The sequence below is a fragment of the Malania oleifera genome, chromosome 3 (genome assembly GCF_029873635.1).
Source record: "Malania oleifera isolate guangnan ecotype guangnan chromosome 3, ASM2987363v1, whole genome shotgun sequence".
Taxonomy (NCBI): Eukaryota; Viridiplantae; Streptophyta; class Magnoliopsida; order Santalales; family Ximeniaceae; genus Malania; species Malania oleifera.
Window position 1 is genome coordinate 121,673,722 of NC_080419.1, and position 20,193 is coordinate 121,693,914.

The following is a 20,193-nucleotide window of genomic DNA, read 5'->3' on the forward strand; positions in this document are numbered from 1 at the left end:
AATCATACCTGTGCTAAAACATGAATTTAAACCCCTAGCCAAGTACCGAGTACCAGGATGGAGCCGGCTGCGACGAGCAGTCAGAGCAACAATCCCTTCTTGCTGACCTAAGCTCCCAAAACTTCTACATTCTGCAAAGCCCTATAAATTGGTATCAAGTCAACGTTATTGACATATTAAATACGTGTATGTGTGGGTGTTTTGTGTTTATCACTGTAGAAGCATACACTATTTGAATGTGACAGTGTCATAGGATGGATAAGGAAAACCCTGACTAAAGACATATAGGACAAATGGGAGAAAAGGAGCCATGCTTAAAATGAATAAATCCCAATTAAGATTAATTATTGGTGAGAAAATCTTTTGTCTTCAATTCTACATTGGCAGATCACCCAAAATAATCAAATAAATATGTGTGCTTTCTTTTTATTGGTAAGATTTGATCCATGGGTCTCCCTACCCCACTCTAAACCTTCACCAACCAAGGAAATAAAATGTAAGGATGACAAAAAAAGAGAAATATCAATCAGTTGCACGTAATCATAGTTATAGCTTTGGCATCTGTGCTTCCCTATCATAACAAGGATTTTAATTATACAATTAACTCCAAACCTCTATGTAATAATGGCTTAAAAACAACACATAGAAAATTTGCGATAGGTTACATATTGTTCAAATTATGCAAAACAGGTCAAACCAGAGCCCCATAATAATCTTGCAGCCACCCCTTTAACATGTTCTGCCAATGGCAACAAGTACTTGCAGATAATGTCAGCCACGAGAATAGCGCTCATCATGTATTTCATTTGAAGAAACACAGAAAACAAATATAAGTAAAGAACAAATACTAGAAAAGACGGGAATAAAAGATCCAGATATATGGAGCATCTGGAATGGTAAAATGGTAAATCAAAATGCTTTTCAACATCTATCAGTACCAGAATAACGAGTTAAAAAGATTCCAAAGAGATAGGATATTTTAGTAATTATGGGGCATAAGTGAGGGTATATTTATCTTTCAATTTTTTTTATTATTAATATGTAGTAGGGCACATCTGGAGCAGAATGCAAGGCTCCAGGAAACTGCTGCCTCCTTTTCTTCTCTTGCTTTCTTCTTCTTTTCTTCACCTCTTCTTTTATTCTTCTCCCCTCTATCTCTAACTTTACAACATAGTATCACAACATTAATCTCCTCTAAATCTGATTTATAAAGTTGTTTTTCTTTTGACACTCTGTTTTTCTTTTTCTTTTTTCTTATCTTCCCACTAATCAGCTCTCAAATCTGATTATATGGTTGGTTTGAGAGTCATCAAGAGACACTTTTAATCTCGGTTTCTCTGTGCAGCATACTTGGTAGTATGCTGTGTGTGTTCATGGTAATTTGCTGATGTAAAGTGAGTCATGCCCAGTTTCTGGTTTACTGCTGTTGCTGTGTTTCTGTTCACTGGTTAGTTGTTGCATAATGATGCTGTGTTCGTGATTGACTGCCAACAATCTTGTATCACTTGCTGGTGGTCTTCATTGGTGTTCAATGACTCTATTTCCTGTTCTTCCCGGCACTCAGATATAGTTGTTGCAACCATTATATACCTGTAGGTGCAGTGTTGCCAGGTTGTTTTTCAAGCGCCTGCGGTGCTTGTTGTGATCTGCCCACTTCTGCATGGTCAAGTAATTTCGCTTAGAATATTGTAATTTACGCTTTGTGGTCAGAGCAGCCTCTTTGAAGTTTTGAAGTTCTGCTCTTTGCTTGTGTGCGCTGCCAGATTTTGTATGCTGCTGTGTTGTTCATTCCTGATACTGGTGTGCTCTTACTGTGTATAAGGGGTGATTTTGGTGGCCTCCACAGAGAGAGCTTCAACTGATAATGTTAACATACACATCACAACCATCAAATTCGTTGGATCCTCCAAGTTCTTATTGTGGTCTCAAGCAGTGTATGTGTGTTAATGCAAAAGGAAGTCAAAGTACTTGCTGCATTCTCCTCCATCTCCAGGCTCAAAAGAAATATTAAGATTGGATGAAAGAAATGACACATTGCTTGTGTGGTTGTAGTACAGCATGGAGCCATGAATTGCTGCTAACATGATGTTTCATAGAAAAGCCATATGGGATCATCCGTGAAAGCTTCTCACAAAATAAAAATCATATTTGTGCTTTTGACCTATATCAAATATGACCAAGAAGGTAGGTCCACATCCACTTATTACAGCACTGCTCTAAAGGATATGTGAGAGGAACTCAACATCTATCCACTAGTTGGATCCGACATTGATATGATTAAGAAGCTAAGGGCAGAGTTCTTGGCTGCCAAGTTTTTGGCTTGGTTGAATTCAACCCACCTGCAATCAAATCCTTGTCTGTAAATCCATGCCATCTGCAGACGAAGCATTTGCTAGAATCTCACGAATCACCAAAGATGGCTCTCATTCTTCTTCTCGGGCTTCTTCCCATGATAGTTCAGCCATGGTTAGCACTGTGTCTAACCAAGGTCGAGGAAGTGTTGGACGATGAGGATGAAGGCAAGGACAAGCTTTGTGTGGAAGTTGTAGCAAAAGTCATATTTCAGATCTCACATTCACTTATTGTGGCAAGGATAATCATATGACTGATTGATATTGGGATCTCCATGTGAAACCTACTTGAGCCAATAAGTCTCTTCCCAAGGTTGATTCTACTAATGACTCTTCAGGTGCACCTGGCCACTCACTAGGGAGTTGAGTACATCATCTACCATGTCCCAAGAGAAGCATAACAATCTTGTCCACATGGTTCAACAACTCCAAATCCAGTCTTCTACATCTAATGCTACTATGCCCCATTAAAGTACAACTAGGCTTCTTGACTCTTCATCCTCCTCACCATGGGTTTTGACTCTGGCACAAATCCAAGGCAACTAATTGGTTACACTGGTCTCTCATTGTGGCAATATTCTTTTATGTCCTATTCCTCTTTCTTCTGTGTTATACGACAACAACAAAACCAAGCCTTAAGTCCCACTAAGTGGAGTCGGCTATATGAATCCTTTTTCGCCAATTTATGCAATCATGGACCATTTCTTTTGACAGATTCAGGAATATTAAATTCTTACTCACTATCTCCTCCCAAGTTATTTTAGATCTACCACTACCCCTACCCCTTCTACTACCCCCCACAGTAACTAACTCACATTTCCTCACTAGCACACTCTGTGGACTACGTTGCAAGTGTCCATACCATCTAAGTCGTCCCTCCCTTATCATGTCTTCTACAGGAGCTACACCTAACTTACCGCAAATATGTTCATTCCTTAATGTATCTTTCAATGTTATATCACTCATCCATCTAAGCATTCTCATCTCAATAATTTTTACTTTTTGGATATTTTGTTTCTTCGTCGCCCAACATTCTGATCCATATAGCATAGCTGGTCTTATAACTGTCCTATAAAACTTTCCTTTTAATTTTAAAGGTATTCTACAATCACAGAGCATACTTGAAGCACTTCTCCATTTTACCCAACCTGCTTTAACTTTATGCATTACATCATCTTCAATTTTTCCTTCAACTTGCATAATAGATCCAAGGTATCGAAATCTACAAGTGCTATTTATTTCTTCTTCATCAAGTTTAACTTTGTCTCCAATATTCCTCCTACCACTACTAAAATTACATTTCATTAATTCTATCTTATTTCTACTTATCCTAAATCCTCTAGATTCCAAAGCTTCTCTCCATAATTCTAACTCAGCCTCTACTCCGTTCCTAGTTTCATCAATTAATACAATATCATCTTCAAACAACATACACCATGGAACCTCCTTTTGAAAACTCTTAGTCAGTTGGTCCATCACTAAAGCAAAAAGGTAAGGGGCTCAAAGCAGATCCTTGATGTACACCTATGGTGATTGGAAATTCTCTAGTTTCTCCATCAATAGTCCTTATACTAGTCATTACTCCATCGTACATATCCTTAATGACATCATACAACCTTTTTTCCTAAAACCCACCATAAAACTTCCTTAGGTATCCTATCATATGCTTTCTCTAGGTCAGTAAATATCATATGCAAGTCCCTCTTCTTTTCCCTAAAATTTTTCATTAATCTTCTTAAAAGATATATAGCTTCTGTGGTAGATCAACCAAGCATAACACCAAATTGATTTTCCGAGACCTTCATTTCTAACATTAATCTTTGTTCAACTACCCTTTCCCATAGTTTCATCGTATGACTCATAAGTTTAATTCCACAATAGTTATTACAATTTTGAATATCTCCTTTATTTTTGTATAAAGGTATTAAAGTCTTTTTCCTCCATTCATCTGGTATTTTCTTAGTTTTTATAATTGTATTAAATAAATTAGCTAAACATATTATTCCGTTATCATCTAAGCATTTCCAAACTTCAATTGGGATGTTATCAGGTCTTGTAGCTTTCCCATTTTTCATCTTTTTTAGTGCAAATTTAACTTCATTAATTCTAATTTGGCAAATAAACCTCATCTCTTTCTTCTGTGTTATATGTGCCTAAATTGCCCTTGAACTTGTTATCAATTAGTCAATTAACTAAATCTCATAATTGTTGTGAGCTTTTTTCCTTCTCATTCGGTATCTCCAAACCAAGAAAAGTATTGATAGAGGGCTTGAGAAGGATGGTATGTACTATTTCAATCGTGGTGGTGGTAGATCTAGTTCACGTCAACAGCTTCTTCAATTTCTAACATGGTGTTTCTTTGGATCAATGGCATGCTCGTTTGGGTCATCCATCGCTTCAAAACTGCAACAAGTTTTTTCCTTAAATTCTATCACATTTTGAGAGTTTTGAGCCATACTAAGACATAGTCTCCATCTATATTCAAGGTCTTAAATTTCGATTTCGACTCAAATTTCGAAGCTCCAAAAGAACGGAAATTTCGATTTCGATGTCGATTTCGATTTCGACTTGAAAAAATAACGGAAACTAGTAGTAAAGCATGAAATTCTTTGTGAAACTTTAGAAATGGTTAACAAACATAAAAATATAAGTTTTAACACTAATATATTACAAATTAAATACATCTATGTTTTGTATGAGGTGGAAAAGTTGTAAAATAGTATGTGCATCAAACATGTTTGTAAGATAATGTACATTAAACATATTCAGTTAATGCAAATGAAATTCATAAATCATTTAAATATTATTTATTATACAAATATTGAAAATTTAGACATGAATGGTTAAATAAAATATTACTATAAGTTTATTTTTTCATATAATTTCAAAAGCACTTGTGATAACCTTTTGTTTCAATAAAATAAATTAAAAGAGAAATTTCACTTCACTCTCGAGGTTTCGATAAATTTCGAACAATTTCGCTAAAATTTTGAGGTTTCGATAAATTTCGGATGATTTGTTGAGATTTCGACGGAAATTATGCAAGACAGAAATCGACTGCCATTTCAATTTCGAAGGTAACAGAAATCGGAAATTTCAACGGAAATTTCGACAGTTTCGTGGAAATTTTAGAACATGTCTATATTTGAGTCTCATGGTAAATACTGTAAACCATTGTTTTCTATGATTCATTCATTTATTTGGGGCCAATGTAGAGTCAAGAATTTGACCGGTCATCAATATCTTGTGTCTTCTGTGGATAATTTTCGCATATGACCTGGATCTTTTTTGTTGTTAAAAGACAAGTCTGAATTTCTTAATAAATTTACTAAATTCTACGAGGAAATAGAAACCAAGTTTGGCATTGCTCTTCAAATTTTTCGATCAGATAATGCACTTGAATTTTTTCAAAATAAGCTTCAGCCTTTTTTCTTGGCCAAAGGAATTATTCATCAAACATCATGTGTACATACACCCCAACAAAATGGAGTAGCTGAATGGAAGAATCGACATTTACACGACATAGCACGACATCTACTTTTTCATATGCATGTTCTTGAAACCCTTTGGACTCGTGTTCTTCTTACAGCATGTTTTCTACTCAATAGGATGCCCTCTAGTGTCCTAGGGGGGCAAATCCCCTCCTATCGTATGCCCAAAAACACCCATGTTCTCCATTGTGCCTCATGTCTTTGAGTGCACATGTTTTTTTCATGTTCCACCTACAAGTTAGGACAAGTTCTCTCCTCGTGCTATGGCTACTCAAGAACTCATAAAGGACATAGATGTTATGATCCCCACTTATGGGAAATATGTTAGTGCATATTTACCTTTTTTAAAGAACAACTTGTTTCTCCAACGAGTCGTCCTTGGATGAATATACTCAAGTCCATCAATGATTTTTTTGAATCCCCTTCGTGCATTGTTCCTCTTGTCCCTACCCTTATCCTCTATAGAAAAATTATGCTCCTCCAAATATGATAGTTACTAACCCAAAGAAATAATTGAGGGTTTATAAATAATGGAAAGCAAGCATAGTCCTCACTACCACCATGCAGGCAAGCATAGCCATCTCTACCACCATGAAGCTACCTATTCTGCCCTTCATTGTTTTGTCTTCTAGTTCTAGAGATCCATCCCGAATTGAATTTGCCAACCGCACCCAAGAAAGGAACCCAAACATGTACTCGGCACTCATTAATTCCTTATCCCATTGCTCATTTTATTTCAGTTTGACACTTTCCTAGTCCTATGCATTCTTTTGCCTTGTCAATGTCCTCTATCTCTATCCTTCCTCAAGTGATAAAGCACTTGCTAACCCTAGGTGTAAACATGCAATGGACATAGAAATAGATGCCTTGACCACTCGAGGGAAATGGGAATTGATGGATCCCTCATAAGGAGCTGATTAGGTGTCGCTAGGTCTACACTATCATATATCTTCCTAATGACCCCATTGAACAGCTTAAGGGTCGATTGGTCGCCAAGGGGTACACTCATCAAACATATGATATAGATTATTTCAAGACATTTTCTCATATTGCTAAACTAAATTCGATTCATGTATTGATATTGTAGGTAGGTAGTTTTGAGTGGCCTTTGTACCAGTTGGATGCGAAGAATGCCTTCTGGTATGGATATTCTGGAAGAGATATAAATGGAGCAACCTCCTAGGTATGTTGCTCAGGGGGAGGATGATTAGGTACGTGGGTTGCATGAAGCTATTTATGGTCTTACGTAATCTCTTTGAGCCTGGTTTGACAAATTTAGTAAGGTGGTCTCTACATTTGGTTTCATTCTTGTTACTCTGATCATTCAAACCAGTATGATACTTCTATTAGTTTATGTTGATGAATAACTAGGAATGACCAAAGTGGGATTGCAAATGTCAAGTAAAGGCTTCAAGCCAAATTTCAAATCAAGGAGTTTGATACTCTGCATTATTTTATTGGCATTGAGATTGTACGGTGCAATAAAGGGTTGAATTTATCTTAGCGAAAATATACCTTGGACCTGCTAAGTGAGAATGGTACATTAGGAGCTAAACCAAATATTCCTATGGACTAGACTTTGAGGATAAATGTCAATATAGGCAGTTGATTTGCAAGTTGATCTACTTGATAGTCACTAGACCTAACATATCCTTTGTTGTGGTGGTGGTGAGTCAATTTATGGAAAAAACTCGAACAACCATTGAATGATGTTTGTAAGAATCTATATTATCTCAAAAGCAGGAAAAACACTCACTGGCTAAGGTGGTAATCTTGTTTTGTCATGTTGTAAAAATTTAGAAAGTTGGTTCTTTTAGCAATTTGTTCAATTAGTACTGGTTTTTAGGTTAATATTTTTTTATTTTTTATTGAGGAAAGAATATGCATGAAATATTATTTTTTAAAATTGTTGATACACACCCAGATTTCAATTTTTTATTATTTTCCTTTGATTCATTTCATTAAACAGCATAATGTTCAATTTTTTCTTAATATTTATTGACTTTTCCTCTCTTACTTTTCATTTGTTTAGGGCAAGCATCCACATGAAATGTGGTTTTTATTGCCAAAATTTAAATGCATTTTACTATTTTGCTTGCTGTTTGTATATCAATATATTCATGCCATTTAGAATGGATTTTCAAAATTTGTACTGAATCTTAAAATTCAATTCGATTCTCAATTCCCAAAGTTAGAATTTCAATTCATGATTTGAATCTCTATTTGACAACCATGGGCGAGTCATTATTATTTGTGGCAATTGAGAAAATGAATTTACAAAACCTTCTCAAATGAATATGTATGGACCTATGTCTGATCATTTTCCTATTTTGTTAAAGATTAGAAAGATTAAGGGGTTATTGCACCTTTTAGATTTGAAAATACTTTTTAATAGTAAAAGAAGATATATTAAGAGAGGAAAAGGAGATTACAACCTAAAAAAAAATTGATCAATCCAAAAAAATTGGATTTGAAAACATGTGGTTGGATCATAAGTCTTTTCTCCATTTGTTGAGGGATACCTAGTTTAAGGAGGGTGATGAGGGTTGGGAGGGTTTTAGATTTATGAAAAAACTTAAGAAGTTGAAGGAAATGTATTTGGTGGAGGACCACAGTCGCCAATGATAAAGGGATTAGAATGGAATCCAATATCCGATGATCAAATGCACTGGTTAGAGAGACCATTTGATGAGGAAGAAGTGAGGGAGTCGTTTTTGGGATGGGTAGGGATAAAGCACTGGACCTAGATGGTTTTAACATGGTTTTCTTCCAAGATTGTTGGGAGCAATGTTACCTAGAATGTGAAATGTTTTATGGAACAAGAACGTGATCACAGTACGACACATGCTCTAAAATGTGGAAAACATTAGGGGTATACATAAATAGATATATTGGTGAAAAAAGTTCAATTGCACTTGTATACATTGTGGAGGATGTTGAGGTGTTTCTAAAGGTAGAAGAGATCTTTTGTTGAGAAATAGATTTATAATGAACAAATAGAATTAAAATGGGATGATAACTTACTTTTAACCAATAAGAAGTTACATTATGTGAAAAATATTGAATTAAAACTTTGGATCATTAGATTTAGCATTTCAAAATGAAAATGTTCCACATTTTGGAATGTTTGTACCAATACGTGGTTCGCTAGGAGGTTAGCATTTTCCGGTAACTATGGTTGGGAGATCATTAAGGGTGATTTGCTGAAAGTTTTCACTAATTTTTATAGGAACAAGATTCTAAGTAAGAGCATTAATTCCTCTTTTATAGTCTTGGGGCCTAAAGAATCTAGATCTTCCAAGGTAGAGGATCGTAGACCTATTAGTCTAGTCTCTAATGTGTATAAGATTACCACTAAAATGTTAGCTAATAGGCCGAGTGCAGTGCTAAACAATACTACTTTTAGTGCTCAAGGTGCATTTGTGGGGTGAGGCAAATAGCGGATGCTATTCTAGTGGCCAATGAGGTGACAGAACATATTCATAGGAAAAAGAAAAGGGGGTTCATTTTCAAAGTAGATTTTGAGATAGTTTATGATAGAGTGAGTTGGAGCTTCCTGAATAAGGTTTTTGGGAGAGAGGGTTTTGTGAGCTGGCACAAGTGGATCAAGGATTGTTTGTCTAATGTATGGTTTTCAAAGATTGTGAATGATGAACCCAAATGTTTAGAGTAAGATGATAGATGGGCAGTAGAGAGAAAATTGGGGAAAGGGTTAGGTGTGGGGAGAGAGGGAGTGGGAATTTCTCATCTTCAATTTGCTGATCACACCATTTTCTTCCTAGATGATCATAGCCCTTCAATTAGAAAAATTTTGGGTATTCTTCAATTTTTGAGAGGGTATATGGGCTCAAAATTAATATAGGGAAGAGTTAGGTAGCAGCCTTAAACATACCTATCGAGCAAAGTAGTGAATAAGCTACAGATGGGGGTGTGGTTTATTGGATTGGCCCTTGGCTTACTTAGGGATTCTTTTGGGAGGGAATCCTAGATTTGCAAATTTTTGGAATCCGTAATGGAAAGAGTGAGATTAGATGGTTGGAAAGGGGCCCCTTTCACTCTTGGGGGTAAAATAACGCTTATTCAAAGTCTGTCTTCCTAGCATTCTGTTGTGTTTCTTGACTGCTTTTAAGATTCCACTATGGATGGCTAGTAAGCTTGAGATAATCATGAGAGTTTTCTTGTGGTCTAGGGAGTCGTGTGGATCATTTAATAAGCTGGGTAGAGGTTTGAAGGTTTAAAATGGTGGGGGACTGGGTCCTAGTAATTTGGTGTACACCGACCTTTCAGCTAAATGGTTATGGTGGTTCCCCGTAGAAGATACTTCTCTGTTGCATAGAGTTACACGAAGTAAGTTTGTGTTGGATGAGAATGGGAGGAAGAACAATGCTAGCTTGAGATGTTCTTAGGGAGTTCGTGGAGGTCTATTTATCATATTTATTCTCCATTCATTCCTCACACTAAATTTGAGGTGGGGAGGGGTTCCTGGATTCATTTTTGGAAAGACCTTTGGCTTGGGAATGCTACTTTTTCCACATCTTTCCCTCATCTTTTTGGATTGAATTCTGAGCCTCATAGAATTATTTCTCTCTATTGGAAATTTGAGTAGTTCTTTTGTTTCTGGGAATCTCTACTTTAGGAGACCTCTAAACGATAAGGAGATAGTGGAGCTATCATTCTGGTTGTCCTTAGTGAATAACTGCAACCTGCCCTTGGGAAGTGATGTTATTCTTGGTCTTTGGATCAATCTAGGGAGTTTACTTGCAAAACAATCTTTGAATTCTTGACCTACTCCAACTCTTCTTTTCCTCTTTATCATGTTATTTGGAATGTCAAAGTTTCCCCAAAAATCAAAGCTTTTACATGGTTGGTTGTGCTAAACAAAATTAACACCAATAACCTGCCACAGATTTGGAGACATTTGAAGGCACTCTCTCCAAATGTTTGCCTGCTCTGTTATAGTTGTTAAGATTTGATTAAAAATGAATGACCTAACTTGAAGATAGGTCTCTCTCCCTCTATTTATAATACAAATTTAAACACATTTTGATGACAATAATACCCTTACTAACTCTCACTAATTAACATACTAACACACTCAATAATAATAATACCAAAAGACATATATAACCTCTAACACTCTCCCTCAAGCTGGGGCATAAAAGTCATAAGCTCTTGTTACAAATGAATGTGACACGAGCACCCCCCAACGCTTTGGAAAAAATATCAGCAAGCTGCATGTCTGACTTCACATAAGCGGTTGTAATGAGCTTTTGCACAAGTTTCTCCCAAACAAAGTGGCAATCAACTTCAATGTGCTTTATCCGTTCATGAAAGACCGGGTTGGAGGCAATATGAAAAGCAACTTGATTATCACACATCAACTTCATAGGCTAAGAATCCGGAAAACCCAATTCTTCCAACATGTTCTTCAACCAAACAAGTTAACAAGTAGTGTCAGTCATAGCTCTATATTTTGATCCAGCACTTGACCTTGCCACCACAGTTTGTTTCATACTTTTCTAAGAAACCAAATTACCACCAACCAAGATACAGTACCCGGTGGTGGATGTTCGATTGGAAGGAGATCCAACCCAATCTGCATTTGTATATCCATAGATTTAAGAGTGACCCTGATCACGATATAAAAGACCTCTCCGATGTGCACCTTTGAGATATCTCAAGATGTGAATTATTGCGTCCCAATGATTTGTTCTCCAAGAATCTAGAAATTGACTCACAATACTTGTTGTGGAAGATATATCTGACCAAGTAACTGTGAGATAATTCAACTTTCCAACTAGTCTCTGGCTTTATCCAAGATTACATAGCAAATAGCCCATATCCAGCATTAACTTGCTGCTAGGATCCATGGGTGTATCAACCAATATAGATCCCAACAAGCCAGTTTCATCTAACAGATCAAGAACATACTTCCTTTGAGACACAACAGTTCCAATACGAGATCTCAATACTTCTATGCTCAAGAAGTATTTCAATAGTCCCAAATCTTGATAGCACAAGAGGAGTTCATGGGTAGGCTTGATACACATGGGTGAGCACCAACTTGACCCAAAAACTTAAACTTGTTAGGTCTTGGGCCCAAACCATGTATATAAGCACCCATTATCCACTCAATTTTTCCAATGTGGGACAAACTCACAAGTGAAATTCTCAACAATCCCCCCTTCACTTGTGAGTTTCAACTGCTCCCCCTTGAACAGAAGTCATCTCCCTCATGGGAGCAAGCTCAATTCTCCAACAGTTGCTCAAGTGGACCTTACCACCACGTCTTACGTGCCTTATATTGCATTCCATGTGCCTCAAATTGCATTATAGTACCTCCGAACCAATCCTTATTGGCCTTGGTCACACACTTGGTCCTCCAACTGTTAGCACGTCAAGGGAATAAGCTTCACACTTCAACTTTACACTATTGTTCGCCCCGAGTTACAAACCATTGGCTTTGATACCATGTTAAGATTTCATTAAAATTGAATGAGTTAACTTGAAAACAGGTCTCTCCCTCTATTTATAATACAAATTTAAATACACTCTAATGACAATAATACTCTTACTAACTCTCACTAATAATAATACTAAAAGACATATATAACCTCTAACAATAGTAATTCCATTACAACATCCCATCTTCTTTTGCATTGTGAATTTGCTTGGAGGATTTGGAATAAACTGTCCAGTATCATGGAAGAGAGTTGGCTTTGTCCTTCTTCGGTGGGAGATTTGTTAGCCATCTCCTTCGCAGGTTTTAGAAGAAGGATAGGGCAGCTTTATGCAAGTGTGGCATCTTTGCAGTCTTATGGAGTTTATGGCTGGAGCATAACACACAGATATTTTCTAGCACAGATATGCAGTCTTATGGGGTTTATAGCTGGAGGTTGGAGTCTTTGGGGGATTTTTCTTGTAAATCTTCCTTTGATTTTTTAACCAAAGAGAATTTGTCTTTTTCCTTATATCAATAGAATTTGGACAGCTAAAGTTTCCTAAAAAATTTAAGGCTTTTATTTGGTTGGTTGTTCTTAATAGCGTTAACACTAACAATCTGTTTGTTCAGGAGGTTTGGGGTTGAAATCCCTCCTCACTTTCAAAAAAGCCCTCCTGAGGAAGTGGTTAAGGAGGTCCATGAAGGAGAAAGACGGCTTTTGTTCAGATATTATTGTTTCTAAATATAGGCTTGAGCATAATGGTTGGATAACACAAGGGACCCTAAGGAGTGGGAATTTGGAAATTCATCAGGAAAGGATGGGATATTTTTCCAATTTGTGACATCTCAAGTCAGAAATGGGGCCAATGTTTTCTTCTGGCATGATGTGTGGCATGAGAACAGTAGTCTTAGAGCTGTCTCCCCTTCCTTCTACAGCTTAGCTTGTGACAAAAATGCCCTTATCAGTCATCATCTCCAAATCACTTATCAGGGAATTTTCTGGAATATTCCTTTCACTAGGAATGCAATAGATTGGGAACTTCATGCACTCTCTGACTTTTACAAAATTCCCTATAAATTCTGTTACCAAAACATCCCAACAAACCAAAATGAGCCTTAGACAAAAATGGTATTTTCACTGTTAAGTCTCTCCACAAGAAGCTCTCTTCAATGGGAACTAATTGCAACAACTCCCCTTAGATTCACATTTGGAAGACAGCAGCCCCTTCAAAGATTGCCTTTTTTGTTTGGGAATCTGCTCATGTAAATATTTAACCATTGACAACCTGCAGAAAAGATCACAATTAGGTAATTTCTTTGTATGGCTGATGCAGAATCAGTCAACCACATTCTTCTCCACTGCCCCTGGACAAGGAACTTATGGAATTTGGTTCTATCCTTGAGTGGACAACAGTGGGTTACGGAAAACTCAGTTGGAGGGGGTATTTGGGTTTGGAAAGGCATCAGGGCCACCAATGAGAAGTGAAAGGTTTTGAACATCGTCTCTCTCGCCATTTTTGGTGTGCTTGGAAAGAAAGAAATAAGACAGCCTTCAAAGATACATGCTTCAGATCTGCAAAGACCAGTGGTTTGCTGCTGTTTCCGGCTGGCTTAGTGGGCAAACTGTTAATGATCATAATGTAATTCTTAATGCTTGCGACATTTTTTAGAGTGGTTGATGTTTTGTACCATGGGTTGACATCCTCTTGATGCCTTGCTAATATATTTTTCTCTTGACTGATTGGGGAAAAAAAAACCAACAATAACAACAACACACTAACAATCTGTTGCAAATCAAGATGCCTTCCAAGGTTTGATAGTTCTGAATCTGCCTCTCATTTGTTTTTGCATTGTTCTTTCTCCTGGAGGATTTGGAAGAGACTCTTCGCCTCTTTGGTATTACTGGGAAAGTTGGGTTTGTCCATGATCGATGGAGGATATGGTGGCCATTTCTTTTCAGGTTTTAGAAGGAGTAAATAGAGATCATCCTCATGGATATGTGGGTTGTATGCGGTGTTATGGGGTGTTTGGTTGGAAAGTGGTGCCTGTGTTTTCAAATGTAGAAGACTTCTTAAGTCTTTAGGTTGTGTAAGATTCATTATCTGGCTTCATTATAGGCTGTTACTACTGGTGTTCCAAGGGTTTGTCTTTACAGGATTGTCAGCATGATTGTTATGTTGTTTTTTCTTTTGTTTTTCCATTTTTGTTCTTTCGTTCCTTTTAGAAGGATCTCTTATTCTCCAGTTTTGTACATCCTTTTGCTATTAATTTTTAGAATAACACTTACCTAAAAGTTTAAGCTGTTAGGTTGTGGGCGAACAATGTACTGCAGGCCTTAACACTTCCCCACACGTACAGCCCAACAGCTCATTGAGAGAAACAAAAAATAAACACCTATTATGGGGAATAAGATTATTCTTAGCAAGCAAATAATATACGTGGGCAACAAGACTAGAACCCAGGACCTTGTGGCAGCCTGGCTCTGACACATGTTAGAATACCACTTTACCTAGAAGTTTAAACTATTAGGTTGTGGGCCAACAATGTAGATCAGACCTTAAAACTAATAAATTCTTATTTTTCGATTAAAAAAAATGGCAATCATATTTAAAAAAGAATTTACAAGATGAAATTATGTCAACAATCAGATTATCATGAATATGAAGATACAAAGTGTGAAGCAAAACCTGCAGAAGAATGACACAGTGATGTGGTAGCCCAATGTTTTTGAAAGGTACTGAAAACCATCCATTCCAAACAAATTCATCATCTGGCTCATGCAAGGGCATACGGCTTGGAAAGGGTCGAGTAATATCTCTTGTTTCACAAAAATAGTGCTTCCCATCAATGTCAAGGTCAGTCAAATCATGAATATTTTTTAGTTCTCCTTTACCCTGAGGTTGAGGATTTTGTAATGAAATCTTGATCCATTGGCTCTCAGTCACTGTACATATGCACCCTCCACCAGGCAAATTTGGAATGCTAGCAGTCAACTTTGTTGCCACAAGAAGCAGCCCAAAGCTTCCCAGAGCTGAATAACCCAATATTGCCCTAGCATAAGTTGTACTCTTACACAACCACTTTGATCCATTGGTAATGCAATTTATGGCTTCTTCTTCAGAACTGAAAACATCATAACCCAGCTTCCCACTGTAGCAAAGTGCTCCCGTTGTTGGATCAATGTAAATAACTTGAGTGTCAGTTCTTGAAGACAAGCTGACAATAACATACACTTCACTAGTATCCAATGTAACAATGACAACAGATGTGTCCCTTAAACAATTAACTGCACAAACACCAAAATACACACATAAAAAAGGAAACAGAAAATAAAGAACTTAGCCAATGCACAAAATAAATAAATAAATGCATAGCATAACTCAGTGAAACTTAAAGAGTATACAAAATTCTATAAGTAACAGCAGTAAGACGCAGTACAAAAAGAACTAGGAAAGCAAGAGTATACATTTTGCAAGTGTAGAAAAAAGGATTTTTTTTTTATAAGAAAAAATAAACTAACAGAGAAAATATACAAAGAGAGGAGAACAAGATGTCCTCCAGAGAAACAAAATAAAACATATAAATAATTCCAAAAGAGCTGCCCTCCAATCCCTTTGCAGGTCAGGCAGGGATATCCCCCAGAAAAACCCAAAAGAATGAGCCCAAAAAGAGGCAAGAGACACAACTTTATCGCATGTCAAACTAGGAGAAGTTGTGCAGTGCTTGAAGATTCCCAACTTCCTTTCAGTCCAAAGAGTTCACAAAGTAGCAAAAATTGCACATTTCCATAAACCCTATCCCTTTTAATGTTGGGGGTGTCTACGCATTACCTATCAGGAAAAGACGTGCTAATGATAGTTTTTGAGTTTTAAACTATTTGAGCCTCCTGTTTTGTTTTCATTTTCTCTTTTGGGCCAGTGAGTAAAGAAGGTCAGGGTTCGCAAGATTTTGTGCACATTCGTGTGTTTTATTCTCCTTCCAATGGAACCACCCACAAGCACGCACACACAAGGGGTGGAAGAGGAAGGTCCTGCAAATTTACATATCACGGCAAAAGAAAAACAGAAATGCCAGTGGTTGTTTTCTGAATTTTAGTCAATTAAGGGTCTTTTGCTGAGGGTGAGCCTCAACCCAGTGGTAAAGGTGTTAATCCAAACCTGAAGGTCAGGGGTTCAAGTTCTGTCTATTCTGGTGTAGGGGCAAAAACGTACGCATCATGCCCTCCCCAGACCATTGGAGGCTAGTACACTGATCATTACATTGATTCAATAAAAAGAAAAGTGAACCCCATGTACAAAAAGAGAAATCATTTAGAAGACAGGAGATAAACCAAATCAAATATGACCATAAATCCACTGCACTGCTCCCAACATACCAAAGTTTTAAACTCTTTAACCAACTATATTTGAATCTAAGAGAGACACTTCGACAGAGGACCTTTGGAACATTTTTATAAGAGGCATATGTTTAGGATGTTAGGGATTTTATATTACCCTGGGACATTAACTTATTTTAGGAATTGTAGTTAGCTTGGGGTTCACTTTGATATTACTTTGGGTTCCTTAACAATTTTTCATTATTTTTGTTGTAGAGTTTCTTAGTTGCATGTAAGTATAGGCTTACAGATGTAAGGATTATTGATGTGCATTTAAGTAAATTACCTCAGTTGTAGAACTTGTCCTATAATCCACCTCTCTCTCAATGAAGTAGCCCTGCTCTTTTTACTATAGAAAATTCTTGTAAGAAGCTAATTTAAAATCCTCTTTTGACTCAACCCAGTATTGCATGGCCATGGCCATTGAACAACTAAGAGTATTGTATCTTTAAACTTTTGTTACCGTCAACCAAACAACCATTCCTCCACATTAACAGGCTTCAAAAATAGACTCATCCGTGTTAAACAGCTATTTTACCTAAAAACTTAAGCTAAGGCCAACAATGTATATCAAGCATTAATGCTCCCCCGCACATGCAGCCAGACAACAAGTTGAGAGACAAACACACGATAAATAACACCCATCACATGGAATACAATAATTTTGTAAACACCACACGGAAAACACGGGCAATTAGACTAGACGTAGGACCTCCCGTAACCAGCTCTAATACCATGTTAAACAATCACTTTACCTAAAAGCTTAAGCTATAAGTGTGAGCAAACAATATATATCAAGCTTTAACAATCCCATTGGCAAAACTCCTGGTCATAATGGCTGATTTTTTTAATAAAATCAATCATCACCGTAATTTATGAAGAATAGCAATGGATAACATGTAGAAAGAAGAACAAACAGAAGAAAAAAGAAAGAAAAAGAGATGGAGAAAAATAAGAAGGAAGACAAATGAAAAAGAAGAGGGAGAATAGCTGTATATAGAAAGGGGAGAGAGAACACAAGATGAAAGTTCTGATTGAATTCAAATGCCGACTAATATTTCAACAACACATACCAAGGACTTAAATATGAACAACCTTTGAATAGCTAAAAAATACAAAAAAAGAGAGTTTTTTAATTAAACACATTATTCCTAGGTTCCAATGCCTAAAATAAGTCTGCGGCAACCAAATAGTTGGCCAAAGTTGTGGTCAGGGTCAGTTCCTCTGCCACATTGATTGAAAACAAGCTCATGGGGAAAAAAAATTGTTAGGCAAACTTCCATTCACCAGAAAAAGTGGTCTCGTCACATATATTTCGGCAATGTGACCACCTACAGTGTAGGCCATCTGGTCTTTGATTGAGTTAAAGTATAATGAATGGTTGCTAATATGCTATGTATATTGTAAGTTGTAGATTAAATAATTTTATCTATTTAGAACAGAATATTGGCCTATGCGTAATAGGGAGATGAGTAAATCAGCTAAGAGAGACAAGATGAAAACTAAAGAAAGATGGACAGATGTTATGGAAATCCCAGGTTTTGATGCATGGTCCCCTTTAGCTAATGATATGGGCATGCCCATCAACCTGAATTTTAAAATTGATGCACGTAAACAAATACCCATGGACCAATTCAAACTACTAAATATTTCCATCCATTTGATTAGTAAAGTTCTTTCAATCCATCTGATTAGTAAGTTTTTTCAGGCATTTCTCAGCTTGCTCCTTATAATGCAATCACATTTTCTGCATTTTTGAGTTTCGATTCCAAAATAAGGCAAATTGTCAATTAGTCAGGATCAACAGGCAAGAAGTTATCAGTCCCTGAAAATATTCAGGCATTGTGTCAAATTAACACTGAGGTACACATGCATGCTGTTTCAACTGCTATGCAACATTACAGCCATATATGGTATAAGAACTGTCATCACTCGCGGTCTTTGCCTACATATACAGAAATTTCATAATAGATAAACACAGGCCTCATTTGGATCAATGATTCTGTAATAGAAGGGAAAATATAAGAAAGAAAATAAGAAGAGAATTAATTCATAATATTTATTCTCTATCTCAGATAACATTAAGAAAGAAAAATCATTCTTGAAAATTCAGAAAAATATAGTGTAAAATGAATTGCAGTCTATTAATTTGGTATGTATTTCATTCTTTTTTTCGTGTTCCACAATAACCAAAAAAGAAAAAATTGATTCCTTTTCACATTTTCTTTTCCTTTCTTCATATTTTCCAATATCTATCGAGCAGATAGAAATCCAAAACCCTTACAACAAGAAATCACATGATGCATACAAATTACAGAAGGCTCACCTGGTGATTCCATGCGCTCAAAATTTAACGGTTTTAGCAGTTCTTGAGAGCCCTAAGACTTGTAATCCCCTTGAAGAAGAGAAGCATCAATCTGATAAAGTGCAATGACAATACTGAATGAGCATGGCAATTATAAAATTGGCAAATGACATTATAAACCATACAAGAGCACGGATCATCATTCAGGCATCGTAGCTACATAAAAAATCAAAGCAATTAAAAACTAATTAAGATCCAAAACTAAGCTAAATATTCTGAGTATGTGATCTGAAAAAGCTCAAGACCCAAATTTGGCAGCCCTGGTTTGAATCGGTCAACAGTACGCGTTTAAAAACCAAAATGTGATCAAACGACATATTGAGAAATTACACTGCATCGAATAAAGACTGAAACATTCAAGGAAACGGACAGAGATTCAAACATGCGGCGAGAGGAGAGAGAGAACTCACCGGAGAATCGCAACATCGGGGAGCTAATGCTTGCGAGATTGCGTTAATGGAAAGTAAAAGGAGAGTCGTTTTTCCAGGTTCGGTGGATTTGGCGTGAATGCTTTGTGTAAAACACGATTTCACAAAATTGTGTTTACCAAAAACGATATCACATTGCATTGAAACCGCCCTAGACTGCATGATTTCATTGAATTGGTTTCCAAAACGATTACTTCATCCTTCTTTTTGCTTTTTCTGACTTTTATATGTATTCTTTTTATCATTTATTATTATTTAGTCATGTGTATTTTGTTCTCACTATTTAAAAATATATATATGGATCTATGCACTTAATTATTTTATTTTGATAACAGTGATCTCTTTCATTAAAATTTTATTTTAATTCTATTGCGAAAGTGACGTGCATAATGAAAGTAAGTAAAATAAAGAGCAATAGGTTGGACACATGTTAGACGGTTCTATTGTGATAATTCATTCATAAAAAAAATATTTAAAAAAATATTAAATTTTTTATATTATTTTCAAAAATAGTAAAAATATATTGTGATAATTCACTCATGAAAAAATATCTTTAAAAAAGAAAAAATAAAAAAATTTTGATATTATTGTCAAAAATAATCTATACTGCCTGTAAAAAGACAACTAAAAGATACATATTTTTGCATTCTAGTGTCTTCACTCTTCCGCAAGCACCAAATATTGCATCCCAAATGCAATTTCGCAAAATTGTCAAAGGACACCAAGCCTTTGTATAGATGT

The 20,193-nt window shown here is 36.3% G+C and overlaps 1 protein-coding gene across 2 annotated transcripts in view; it reads right to left on the reverse strand.

The window, feature by feature from the left end:
• LOC131150495 (probable phosphoinositide phosphatase SAC9) overlaps positions 1-19,628 on the reverse strand; it is a 75,345-nt gene extending 55,717 nt beyond the window's left edge. Inside the window, exons 1-4 of one of the 2 annotated variants that reach the window (XM_058101231.1) lie at positions 19,435-19,628; positions 18,986-19,076; positions 14,972-15,570; positions 9-141 (exon numbers count right to left, since the gene is read on the reverse strand). In XM_058101231.1, coding sequence (XP_057957214.1) covers positions 9-141; positions 14,972-15,570; positions 18,986-18,998 — 745 coding nt within the window. In that variant the 5' untranslated portion in view covers positions 18,999-19,076; positions 19,435-19,628. The other variant, XM_058101232.1, reaches the window with a different exon arrangement.
• Positions 19,629-20,193: the final 565 nt, after the last annotated feature.